Here is a 12,063-nt window from a genome sequence, read left to right as displayed (position 1 = left end):
TGTATCCTTCTTGGGAACTGAGATGATTTCATTCTTTGCTCTGTCTAGCCTAAACCTATCTTCTCCCCTTCAACCCCCCCTGACTCCTTTGCATCAGAACTTTAACGGTCACTGTCCTGAGGGCGGGAATCTTCCCGATAACTAACACTACCAACCCCATTTACATCACTTCTTCCAATATAGTTGTTTGAGCACTTTGAACTTGATGGATCTCTAATAAAGTTACTTCAACCAATACACCTGTGTGGTTGCTGTGGAGAACTTGGGGTATCTACCTGCCAGGGACTGACAGCCACCCCATTTTTACTATTGTGAAGATAAAATGACCGGAACTGGGGAAACCCATGGATCATGCCTTTTCCAGGGTTGATTCTCCCCAAAATTTGGGGAGTCTTTAGGGGACAGATAGGACTAGCTCCCCTGCAAATTTGGTGGACTTTGGGCCTTGGGAAGATCATTTTAGAGCCCCCCCAAAGAAGATGCCATCAGCCACCCCATTTTTTCCTATAGTGAAGAAACACTGACAGGAACTGGGGAAATCCATGGAGCATGGCTTTCCCGGGGTTGATTCTCCCTGAAACTTGGGAGGTCTTTAGGGGACATATAGGACTAGCTCTTCTGCAAATTTGGTGGATTTTGCTTGCAAAATGCCACCCTTATCGACTTAGATAGCTCCCCTAGTTTTTCCCACAGGGAATAATGGAGATTTAAGGTGGCTGAGGGCACTTTCTTTCAGAGCCTGTAAAATGGCCCCCCAAAGTCCAATCTTCATGAAACTTGATGAGTCTTTAGACAGATAGAAGTAGGTTCCCAGCAAATTTGGTAAAATTTAGTCCTAAAATGCCCCCCCACGCCCCTGGAAAGCCCCAAATCACATTTCCCATTGGAAACACAGGCCAAATTTTACCCAATTTGCTCTGTATTGCCGAGCCGAACTAGAGAATGAGTACCCCCTACCCTGTCCTTTTTCAGGTATATGTATCAGGCATGTTTCTCAAGTTTTGCTCAGATGCTTAATTGTGTTGCCACAATCTTTCTTCCCACCTCCTCCTTATTCCAACTGAAGATGCTGCATGGAGAGGAGAAGGAGGAAGTTAAGAGGGAAGGAAGGTGCACGAAGGAGGAGTAGAGAGGTGGTGGCATCAACTAGAAAATAGGAGAATTTAAAACTTGACAGATAAAAAGCAAAACAGTTTGAGTGTAAGCTGGATCTAAGGGCAAAAAAAGGGAAGAGGGAAGCGGAAGCTGCTCAAAATCGATGCTCTGCAAAGACAACTCACTGATTATGATGGACACTTGCAACTGCAACTACACCAGTTACCCGACATGTGCACAGACTAGAGCTACAGGACACGTGTTCATCAGAGGTAAAATGGACACGAGCAGGTAGGAACAGACATGATTCTAGACACTCACATGATCTTGTGTAATTAATCTCTTCAAGGTTGGCTCTTAAACAGAGTTTCTTAAAACACCACAGAGATAGTTCAGGCTCTGCACAGGTTGCCTGACTTAACTAGAATGAGAACCCTAACAGGTTTCCAAACTGGTTGCCTTTGCTCAGAATGAACACTTTTCTCTCAGGGCCAAGCTACAAGTGACGAATGACGCTTGAACGGCAAGTGTATTTCTCCCTGTTCACTTGCCCTCCACTCAATCCACTTGCCGTTCAAGTGTCATTCGTCATGTGTAGCTTGGCCCTCAGAAACACACAGACAGGCTGCACACAGCTCACCTGTCTATACCAAAATGGATACATTTTCTCAGCAGACTCTCTCAAAACTCTTGTTCACTCCCCCACCCCAGGGTTCTCCTACCCAATCAGATTTCACTCCACTTACCCATCCAGCTTCCCTCCTTTCTTCTGAGGCTTTCATTTTAACTCATAGCAACAACTTTTTAAAAAACCCATAGTAGCAAGCAGAAATCAAATCTAAATTATTCAAATGCAAAACATTACAAAAAGTATTGTAGATTATTGGAGAAATGGGTGTGAGATGCATGATCCACCTAGCTTCCAAGAGCAGTAACTTCTCTTTCTATCAGAAAGGGTAAATAAAAAGGTATTTTAGAAATGGTCACCTAAGCAACATGGGAAGCATTGGAAGTAATTCCCATGTGTCCAGTCTTGAGGCATATGAGAAAACCTTAGCTTTAAATCATTGATAACTAGTGTTTTTTTTGGGGGGGGGGGTTGTGAAAAAGGAATGTTAATACAATAACAATCTGTGTTTCAAAATCTCCTTTAACTACCAAGAAGTTCTAGTTAATGGTCTAAATGAACTGGTGCTGGGACAGTAGCTATTTGAGTTGTAACTAATAGCCATTAATCCTGAAACCAGTAGAGAATCTAACACCAAGAAGATCTGGGTGGTTAAACAGCTATTAAATCCAAGTGAAGGAAAGTGTTGGACCTGGGGTTACCAGATCCCCCAGCCTCCCAGTGGGAGGCAAGGGACTCCACAATTACCTTACAGCCACTGTCATGATCTTCCTCAGGCATGTGCTTTGTGTGCGTGCTCCCACAATGATGTCACTTTCAGGATTTGAGGGCAAAACTTGGCCCATAGTGACATACAGGCATGCTCTTGGGGCAGTGATCGATGTTACTCCTGGGAGTGATGTCATTGCGCCATTCCTGGAATGTGCCCGGGAGTCCCGTTCCCATGCCTTCTCCCCTGCCAGCCAGGAGAGTGGTGGCGGGGGGTGGAGGGTGAAAGTGAAGGATTCCCTGCCCCCACCAGGGGAATAGAATCCCTAGTGGGACCTCATCATGCACCACACCAACTTTCTTGGTAATGTGGTAAGTTTCAGTACCGCAGTTGGAAGCACTACTTACCAGGAAATATAGTATAGGAGAAGAAACAGAAAGTAGGAAATTTGGCCTGGGCCTAATCTGTTTTATTGAGCAATGTAGCAGTTCTTGTACTTGTCAAAGATTTAGAATAAACCTAGTCTATACCTTAAATTATATTTAGTTGCTTGATACAACAGGTGGGTTTTTTTAAAAAAGGGCAGGCAATAGGGTAGCCAAGACTACCTTGGCAAATGTCAGGAGATTTTTAGGTAGGTGCTGGGGGGCACATTTTGCAAGGATGTGACATCACTTCTTTTCCCGTAATCTGAATGGTAAAGACCATAAAGAAACAGGAAAGCTCCTAGAGTGTTACTGTGGAAAGTACTTTCCAGCCATTTTTCCTCCTGCTCCTCCAGTTTGGGTGACTTGGGCCGAGGGTTCGAATTCTCATGCCATGGACAGGCAAATGGAAAGCCTAAGTAGCACATTTTGGGGAAGAATTATTTGTCCAGTAATATATCAGGTAGATGGGGGAAAGTTTCTTTTCTATCTGAGATTGGAAAGGAAGGGAATTCTTGGGCCAAAATAAGTACAAAAGGGGTAGATTCTTGAATCCAGATATGAAGTCAAATGCCACAACATACATTCCACATGACAATCACAATAACAAGTGGCATGTTTCTTGTGGATAGAACATACTATGCATCCATTGATTGGAAATATGCTATGATGCCCACACAGCAAATTTTCAACCTCAAGGAAAGATCTGACTGGAGCACAGGGTTGCAAAGTCTGGTTTAGGACATTGTTGATTATTGTTGAATATTTGGGGGCAGTAACTGAGGAGAACAGAGTATGGAGAGGGATATGAGGCCATAAAGTCCATTGCCATTTCCTCCAGGGAAATTATCTTTGTAGTTTTGAGATCAGTTGTAATTCCAGGCAAAGTCTAGGACCCACTCGGAAGTTAGCAACCCTACTAGTACATCATAAATTGAAAACAAATGTGCTTTTTCATAAATAAGACGGATGGTGCAGAGAGTCCCTAAGTCTCTCTGGCTCTAGCTTCTTAAGTACTGGCAAAATAACACAATGTTATTTCTCAAAAGAAATACCAAGCCACAGAAATATAGCAGATGTATCAAAAAACATGTTTTTCAGCTAGGGAAAACCAATTGTAAAAAGATGTGCTAAAATGTGGGCACACCAAACATTTCTCATTTACTGAATGGATGTTATTGCAAAGAATAGTGTTTGGATTCTGCACCTTGTATTGCAGGTTGACAGTTACAATAGTTCTCTAGTGAGATGCTAAATCAAGAAGCATTTTGCTTGTATTGTTAGAACATAATTTGAAACCATCACAGAGAAATGTTTTATTATGGAAAGGCAAGCGATCTTTTAATAAGGCACAAAGACAAAGTTTTAATGATGCTTAACGTAGTGTTTTCAGCTACACTCAGCATCCATGTGATTTGCTTTGGAAAACCTGCTATTTAGCAGCAGGTTCACACACAGATTGCCTGCTGAATGTTGTTTGAGTCAGCCATTACAATCTGGCTGTGTGCAAAGGTGAATGAGGAATAAGAGCAATCTTCATTCTTACCATAGTTTGTCTTGACATTTTTCTCTGCTGATAATTGATGTGTGCAGAATAATAGCAAACATACATAAAAGTCATATAAGAAAGGTCAAAGAAACACAAGCATTGCAATCCTCAGCAGACTTATACCTTTCTAAGCCTTTATGACTACACTTGCCTTAGAAGGCTTTAACTCTGCTTAGGATGGCAATTTAGAGCCCAGGAAAACAGGAGGTTTTCTAAAATAATGGTATTTTCAACCACCATTCAAGGTATTTTGTCCTCAGTGTAAGGAGTGAAGGTTTCACAGGGAGTGAAGGTGTCACAGGTTTCAGAGGGTTACAATGAGAAGGAGATGGAGAAGTCAAGTCTGTCTATCCTTCCTTTCTACTATCTTGGAGCTATCCCTCTGGAGTATAGACTGTTTTCTCAGGGAATTCCTTGCACCACACCTTCCTCTCTTTGTCCTTCTTCTCCATCTTGCCACCATGGGTACAGGACATATCACCCTGCATCTCTTGACATCCTAGACTAGATAGATGAACCCTATCCACAATGGAGTTCCACTAATATATGGACCTATATTTCTTTGCTGCATCTACAATGCTACTCTGCTAACACTCAGTATCACTTATATATGCTTAAATCCCATGTTAACCCTTGTGAAGAGAAAAAAGGACCTCAAATAAATTTTTGAGTACAAAAGAAAACATCATACATATTACATATGGGTGGTGTAATAGTAAAGGGGGGAGGATATCACAGTTCAGATTCTATGGTCAGAATGTATAGAGGCTGTAAATTTCTCCTCATGAAACTGAAACAATATTCCATCTCTTTTCTCCTCCATCACTGATCATTTGAGTGGACCTCTTGTTTAAGTTCCTGCACGAGCAATGGTCTCCTAGGGCAACTTATGAACTGGCCATCAGTAACATCTAAGCTAAATAGAGCTCCATTAAATATGATAGTGAAATCATTCAGATAGAATGCAGTCAAACTCTCTGATCTAGAGCTTCACGTGCATCCCAATGTGCATTTGGAGCTCCACAGGAATACCAGCATTCCAAGTACAAGCCCATCACTCTACTGAAGTAAAAGGTTTGCAAGCAAAGGATTTCAGGTGTGCATCAAAGCTCCTAAGTCTGCAAGAAATCACTAAAACAATGACACAATTTGTGTTTGTTTCTATTTATATTTCCCTTTTTAGTCCCTAGGACCCCTCAAGTCATCTATACAACACAATTTACAAATAATTAAAACTAAGCATCATACCTGCAAAACCTCAGCAAGGCATCCAGTGTCACAATAGATCCTGCCAGTGTACTTTCTGGTACCCATTTGCTTCTTCAGTCCTGGGAGTAAGATCCAGAGTGTCTTGAACAGAACAGGAAAACTGAAACCAAAAAATAACTCTCCTCTAAAGTAAAGATCTGACTCCTGATTTCTACTGGGTCTAGTCCTTAGTAGAGATGGGCATGAACCAGAAAAAAACAAACCATGTGGTTCATGGTTCGTCAAATTTCACCAACCACAAACTACGAACTTTCACGAATCTGCCCCTGGTTCACGAACCGGTTCATTTGGTTTGTGAAAACATCACATCCAGGTCAGAAAATCATCACTTCTGGGTCAGCAGAAGGTCACTTCTGGGCCAGCAGAAGTTCACTTCCAGGTCAGCAGAAGGTCTGCAGGAAGTCCATCCCCTGTTGCCTAGGAAACTGATTGATTGGCACCAGGCTGTCTGCAGTGATGAACCAAAAAACAAACCAAATGAACCAGCCTAAAAGTTTGTGGTGGTTCATCAGAAATGGGATCTGATGAACTGTGGTTCGCGAACCACGAACCAGCCTGGTTTGTGCTTAATTTTGGTTCGTATTTCGGTTTGTGTCCATCTCTAGTCCTTAATGCGGGAGGTGCTTCAGGAGAGCCACAAGGAATTGCAGAAAGCACACATTTGAAGCAGATACCTCAATCGTAGTCCTCTTCGATTGTACTTGTAACCTTCCAACATTTTGTGATTGGTACATCTCAATGGCAGTCATTTTGTGATTGACCGTATCATAGATATTTAAAGTGGCACCCCACTAGTGCTTCCCACAAGTTCAACAGGATTGTAAACCCCTACATTATACTAACCTAAATAATCACTAAAATTATATTAGAACAAAACAACCTCAATGATGTTATCAATCAATCAATAATAAAACTAGCATTATCCAAATATATAAATATATAAGCTATTAATTCCCTGAAGATCCTATGCTTGCTCTCTCTCTCTCTCTCTCTCTCTCTCTCTGTGTGTGTGTGTGTGCGCGCGTGTGTGTGCGTGTGTGCGTGTGTGTGTAGAGGACCACCAATTTGCAACCAATTCATGTTAACCGTAGAAAGGGGATTTCAAGGCAAGAGAGAAGCAGAGATGGTTTGCCATTGCTTTCCTCTGCAGAAACTTCTTTGGTGGTCTCCCATACAAGTACCAACCCTAAACAAGACTGGGCTATACCATGTCACCTTTCCTCCCCCTATGATCTATAACTTAAACAAAAACAGTTATCACCCACTTTCTAGAAATTCCTAAGAAATTGCTCTTAAATTGCTACAGCACCTTGCTAATGATTTTCAGAAAGTTTCCTGATGAAAGTAACAAATTGAAATCTATAGACTTGAAGTGTGAGCCAAACAGAAGAATGAACAGATTTCAATAGACTGTAGTAGCCATCTTGAGCAGTAGCTTGTTTGTACAAAAAGAACTAGCACAATCCTTAACCCGCTCCAGGTCAGATGTATCATATAAGCATAGAAGGCAGAAACAGTTTATATAGCCTTTTTTGAGGACGTGCCTTGGGTGCAACCTCTAATTCATGAGATTCAACAGAGGCTCAGCTGTACCCAATGTTAAACAATCATAGTACCCAGGATCAGGAGCTTAAAGAATATACAGCTTAAAGGTGGTATATTAGGTTCATTTACTGATTACTAAACATTTCCTACAAGCAAAGGAAATTTCACCTTTTCCTGTTACGCAGTATGATTTAAATGATCTGGAATAGTTTATTTGAGAAATCTACCTAATTAAAGGGGCTTAAATTAATAGTGCAATCCTAAACAGAGTTACACCTGCCTAAACTCATTACTTTAAATGGATTTAGAAGGGTATAACTCTGTTTAGATTGCACTGTAAGTGACCTTCAGATCCATATGAGCACTGAAGAAACACAGTCCTATGATTCTATGACATTTGCTTTTTAGCATTGGTAGACACACAGACAAGAACCAAATCATACACCTATGTCACAATTGACATTTTTTTGTTTTTCTCTGTCAGTCAGAGAAATTATGTATGTTATTCAAGAGGTCCATGCTGTTCAGAATTCTGTTAATACACATATACACATATTCTTCACCTTAACTTAACAGCGCCTTCAAGTAATTTCTCCATGCTGATTTGTGCTATTCTGACATTGTGTAGTGGGATTTAGGTTAACCTTTTATGTTTTTATAACAGATGCTTCATACTTTTCGGTTAGGGATTTGATTAATTGCTTCTCAAATGGAGAGACTATTCACCACACGCGATTAAGAAAGACTGTAGAAGTCAACAACAGGTAAATTAGAAGTGGATCAGACACTTCCCCATTGGAAAAAAAATGTAAATGTTAAAATCTGGGTTTGATCCTTATGTGCATGTATGCTTTCAAAATAGGATTTGTCAATTGCTAATGCAAAGTAGCTCCAGTTTGGTATTAGGGGCTCTGAACATTTCATATTCTGAAGCATTAGAGCTGCTGAAATGACCTGCCAAGTATTGATGTAAGCTTATTGACAAAACAGAATGCCGCACAGTAAGGACATCATCTCACAAGGCTCCATACAGTGACTCGGTAATTACTGTTTCAATCTCTGCATATCAGATCTGTGGCATACTGTGCTTGATTCACCAAAAATATAAAAAGAATTAGCAGATACAAATAGGAATAAATTACCTGAAACAAATAATCCCTCGGGGCTGAAAATAAAACCAATCGGGGTTTTCAAACACTAGGCAGTTTGCTGCCTACGCTGAGAGTGGGGAGGGAATGCTGCGCCGCCTCCCCCACCAAGGCTACGATAGAGAAAGACCGGTACAAAACCTGACAGACAATGATGCTGGAGTAAAACAGGCCACAACTTTATTAACATAACAAAGGAGCATTGGCGCGGCATGAGGGTCAGATCCCGGATCGAATCGGCTGGCCCGCCTGCCAGCCGAATAACCCACCCCCCTCAGCCATGCTGAAGGGGGGACCCAAGGAGTGGCCTTATTGGGGAGTCACCTGGGTGTACACCCCTGAGTGGCCTCCCCAGCCACCTGGGAGTGAGTTTTCCTAGCTGCCCCCGAGCTGGGCATGCTCCTCCGAACTCACCCCCAAGATTCCTTATGGGAATCCCCTAAGGGAGGGGCCCGGGCGCGCAGGCCCTGGCCCCCCCAAACGAGATCTGACCCGATGCCCACCGCCTACAAAGTTGCGACGAATTAAAATTATTAGAAAGGGAGTGGTGGGTGGGTGCAGGAACTCCGCCGGCGACTGAGCTGGGCGGGGCCGGCCACAGGCATATATGCCATGCGGTCGGACCAGAGGGGGAACCGCGGTCGCGATTCCCCTCAGCCACGCCCCGGGCGCCCGTGATTGGGCGGCCGGGGTTTGAAACTATTGGCTGGTCTCGCCCCAGGATGACTGGGCGAGACCAGCGAAATGGCGGCCGCCACGCTTCCCTCCCCGCAGCGCCGGCACCAAACAGGCCCCAGGTAAGTCTGAGGCCACAGCTTGCTGCCTACGCTGAGAGTGGGGAGGGAATGCTGCGCCGCCTCCCCCACCAAGGCTAAGATAGAGAAAGACCGGTACAAAACCTGACAGACAATGATGCTGGAGTAAAACAGGCCACAACTTTATTAACATAACAAAGGAGCATTGGCGCGGCATGAGGGTCAGATCCCGGATCGAATCGGCTGGCCCGCCTGCCAGCCGAATAACCCACCCCCCTCAGCCATGCTGAAGGGGGGACCCAAGGAGTGGCCTTATTGGGGAGTCACCTGGGTGTACACCCCTGAGTGGCCTCCCCAGCCACCTGGGAGTGAGTTTTCCTAGCTGCCCCCGAGCTGGGCATGCTCCTCCGAACTCACCCCCAAGATTCCTTATGGGAATCCCCTAAGGGAGGGGCCCGGGCGCGCAGGCCCTGGCCCCCCCAAACGAGATCTGACCCGATGCCCACCGCCACGAGAGACCGGCCTCCCGGGCTCCCCGCCAACGCTCCTAAAACCCCAGCCAGGCCAGCAGGCCGTCCCTGATGTCCTGCAGCCAGAGGTCTTGCCCCCAGCTGGACAGATGGACCCCATCTGGCCGGAAAAGCGCCTCCAGGCGGTGTGAAATGTCCAGGTGCTGAATGAAGAGGCCCCCCCTCTCCAAGACGAACCGCTCAATGGCACGTGCCAGCCTCTGCCTGATGCCGTCTACCTTCCTGGGGCAGCGCGCCCCCCGCCAGGCCCGCCTCTGCAGCAGATCCGACCAGAGGAAGGTCGTCCGAGGAAAGAGTCCTTGAAGATGCTCCAAGTCGGCGCACATGGACCGCTTCAGATCGGGGCAATCCCGCTTGCCGATGTCGTTCTCTCCCAGCTGAATTACGATGGCGTCTGGCGGGCGCTGCAGCCGGGCCTGGTGCGCAAGCATGGGGACGAGGGATTCCCACAGCATGCCTCGGACCCCCATCCAGCGGACGCAGAGTTGGTCATCCAGTCCCAGGTGCTGGCCCCAGCCAGAGGTAGCCGCGTACTTGCCCGCCCAGTGGACAATACTGTGGCCGCACACCCAAACGCTCTTCCTCCTGCCTGAGATAACAACAAACCACAACGTTAGTGCGAGGCCTCCCCGGTGGGGCGAATATAGGAACGGAAAGCGCTGGAGCGCCAGCGCCCGATGGACTGAATGACCGACGGTGGGAGCCCCAAGCCAGCGGCCACGGTTGCCGCCCCTATGCGAAATGAGTGGGAGCCAAACTGCATGGGGGGAAGCCCCGCGGCCAGCAGGCAAGCCCTGAGCACCGAGGAGAACTGGTACCGGGAGAGGGGGGACCCGTCCTCATGTATAAAGAGGGGCCCGGGGCCGAGGGGGCGGCAATCCAGGAAGGCCCTGACCGCTCGAACCGGGCAAAGCACCCGGCGCCTGGCTGCCCGCAGCGTGACGGTGGACCCTCGGCCACGCTGGTCGGTCTTGGAACGTCGCAGGGTGATGGTCACGAGGCGGGGGGAACAGGTCAGGTCAGAGGCTGCCAGGGCGCGGCCTGAGGTGTCGGAACGGGAACCTGCCACGATCTCGCTAACACGGAAAGCACCGTAAAAGGCTACCATGAAGGCGGCGCGAAAGAGCCGGGCCTCGCCTGGGGACCAACAAAGGCCGGGCAGAGCGTGAAGCACGCGCTCGAGGATGTCCAGTGTGATGGGGCGCCTGCGGTCCGGGGGAAGCGGGGCGAGCCTGGCCCAGCCCGTAAGGGCCCGGCGGACAATGAACCCGCTGCAAGGGTCGGGGAAGCCCTGGGCCTTACTGAAAAAGGAGATGGCTGCTAAATCTCTCCGCATGGAACGAGGGGAAAGCCCCAGACCCCTGAGATGCACCAGGTACTGCAGGACGACGACCTGAGAAGTGGGCCAAGACCCATCACCCCCCGCGGTTCCAGCAAAAGCCAGGAAGCGGGTGAGAGCTGCCGAATACGCCCGGAGGGTGGACGGGGCCACCGAGCACAATACTCCCTGCATTACGGCGTCCCTCCAATCAGCCACAGCTCCTCCGGGAAGGGGTCGGGGGTGCGCCGTGCCTCTGGAGCCAGTGCGAAAAACCTCTCCATCTGGAATCGAGATAGTGCGTCGGCCAGTCCGTTATCCACACCTGCAACATGGCGGGCTGAGAAGGTTATGTTAGCAGCGAGGCATGTTAGCACGAAGCGGCGAATAAGGCACATGACCCGCTCAGAGCGAGAGGACTGCCGGTTGATGACCTTGACCGTTGCTAGGTTGTCACACCAGAAGGTGACCCACCTGTCCCGCAGCTGTGAGCCCCAGATGACCACCGCCACCACGATGGGAAAAAGTTCTAAAAAGGTAAGGTCCCTGAGTATCCCCGAGCCTGCCCAAGATGGGGGCCAGCGCTGAGCGCACCAGCGCCCCCCAAAATAGACCCCGAACCCCAGGCTCCCAGCTGCGTCCGAATGGACTTGCAAGCTGGGGCCCAGGTCCAGTGAGTCCTGCCAGAAAGAGACCCCATTGAAGCCAGACAAGAACTGCTGCCAAACCTGGAGGTCAGCCTTGATACCCTTGTTGAGCCGAATGCGGTGATGGGGAGAGGATACCCCCCGACATGCCCTGGTGAGGCGGGAACAGAAGGCCCGCCCCGGGGAGATGACCCTGCATGCGAAGTTAAGGTGGCCGATAACGGATTGGAACTCCCTGAGAGTGCACTTTTCCCGATGGAGGGTGGAGGCTATAAGGGCCCGGAGCCTGGCCAGCTTATCTGCAGGGAGCCGAGACAGGCCAGCGACGGAGTCCAGCTGGATGCCCAGATATGTGAGGCAGGAAGAGGGGCCCTCCGTCTTTTCCTGCGCGAGGGGGACCCCCAGCTCGCGGGCCATAGCCTGGAAGGACCTAAGGTGGTCAGCG

General features: G+C 47.7%; 1 protein-coding gene across 1 annotated transcript; it reads right to left on the bottom strand.

Annotated features, from left to right (window-relative positions):
- Nucleotides 1-10,266: 10,266 nt before the first annotated feature.
- Nucleotides 10,267-11,166, bottom strand: LOC129336506 (integrase/recombinase xerD homolog). The gene has a single exon (XM_054989635.1). It carries the CDS (start codon nt 11,164-11,166, stop codon nt 10,267-10,269), a length of 900 nt encoding a protein of 299 aa, XP_054845610.1.
- Nucleotides 11,167-12,063: the final 897 nt, after the last annotated feature.

The sequence above is a fragment of the Eublepharis macularius genome, chromosome 10 (assembly GCF_028583425.1).
Source record: "Eublepharis macularius isolate TG4126 chromosome 10, MPM_Emac_v1.0, whole genome shotgun sequence".
Classification (NCBI taxonomy): domain Eukaryota; kingdom Metazoa; phylum Chordata; class Lepidosauria; order Squamata; family Eublepharidae; genus Eublepharis; species Eublepharis macularius.
The sequence above is the reverse complement of the archived record's forward strand: the minus strand, read 5'-3'. Positions and strand labels throughout refer to the sequence as shown.

What these genes read in the sequence shown, in the direction of transcription:
- LOC129336506 (XM_054989635.1), bottom strand. Translation starts at nt 11,166, where the DNA reads ATGCAGGGAGTATTGTGCTCGGTGGCCCCGTCCACCCTCCGGGCGTAT.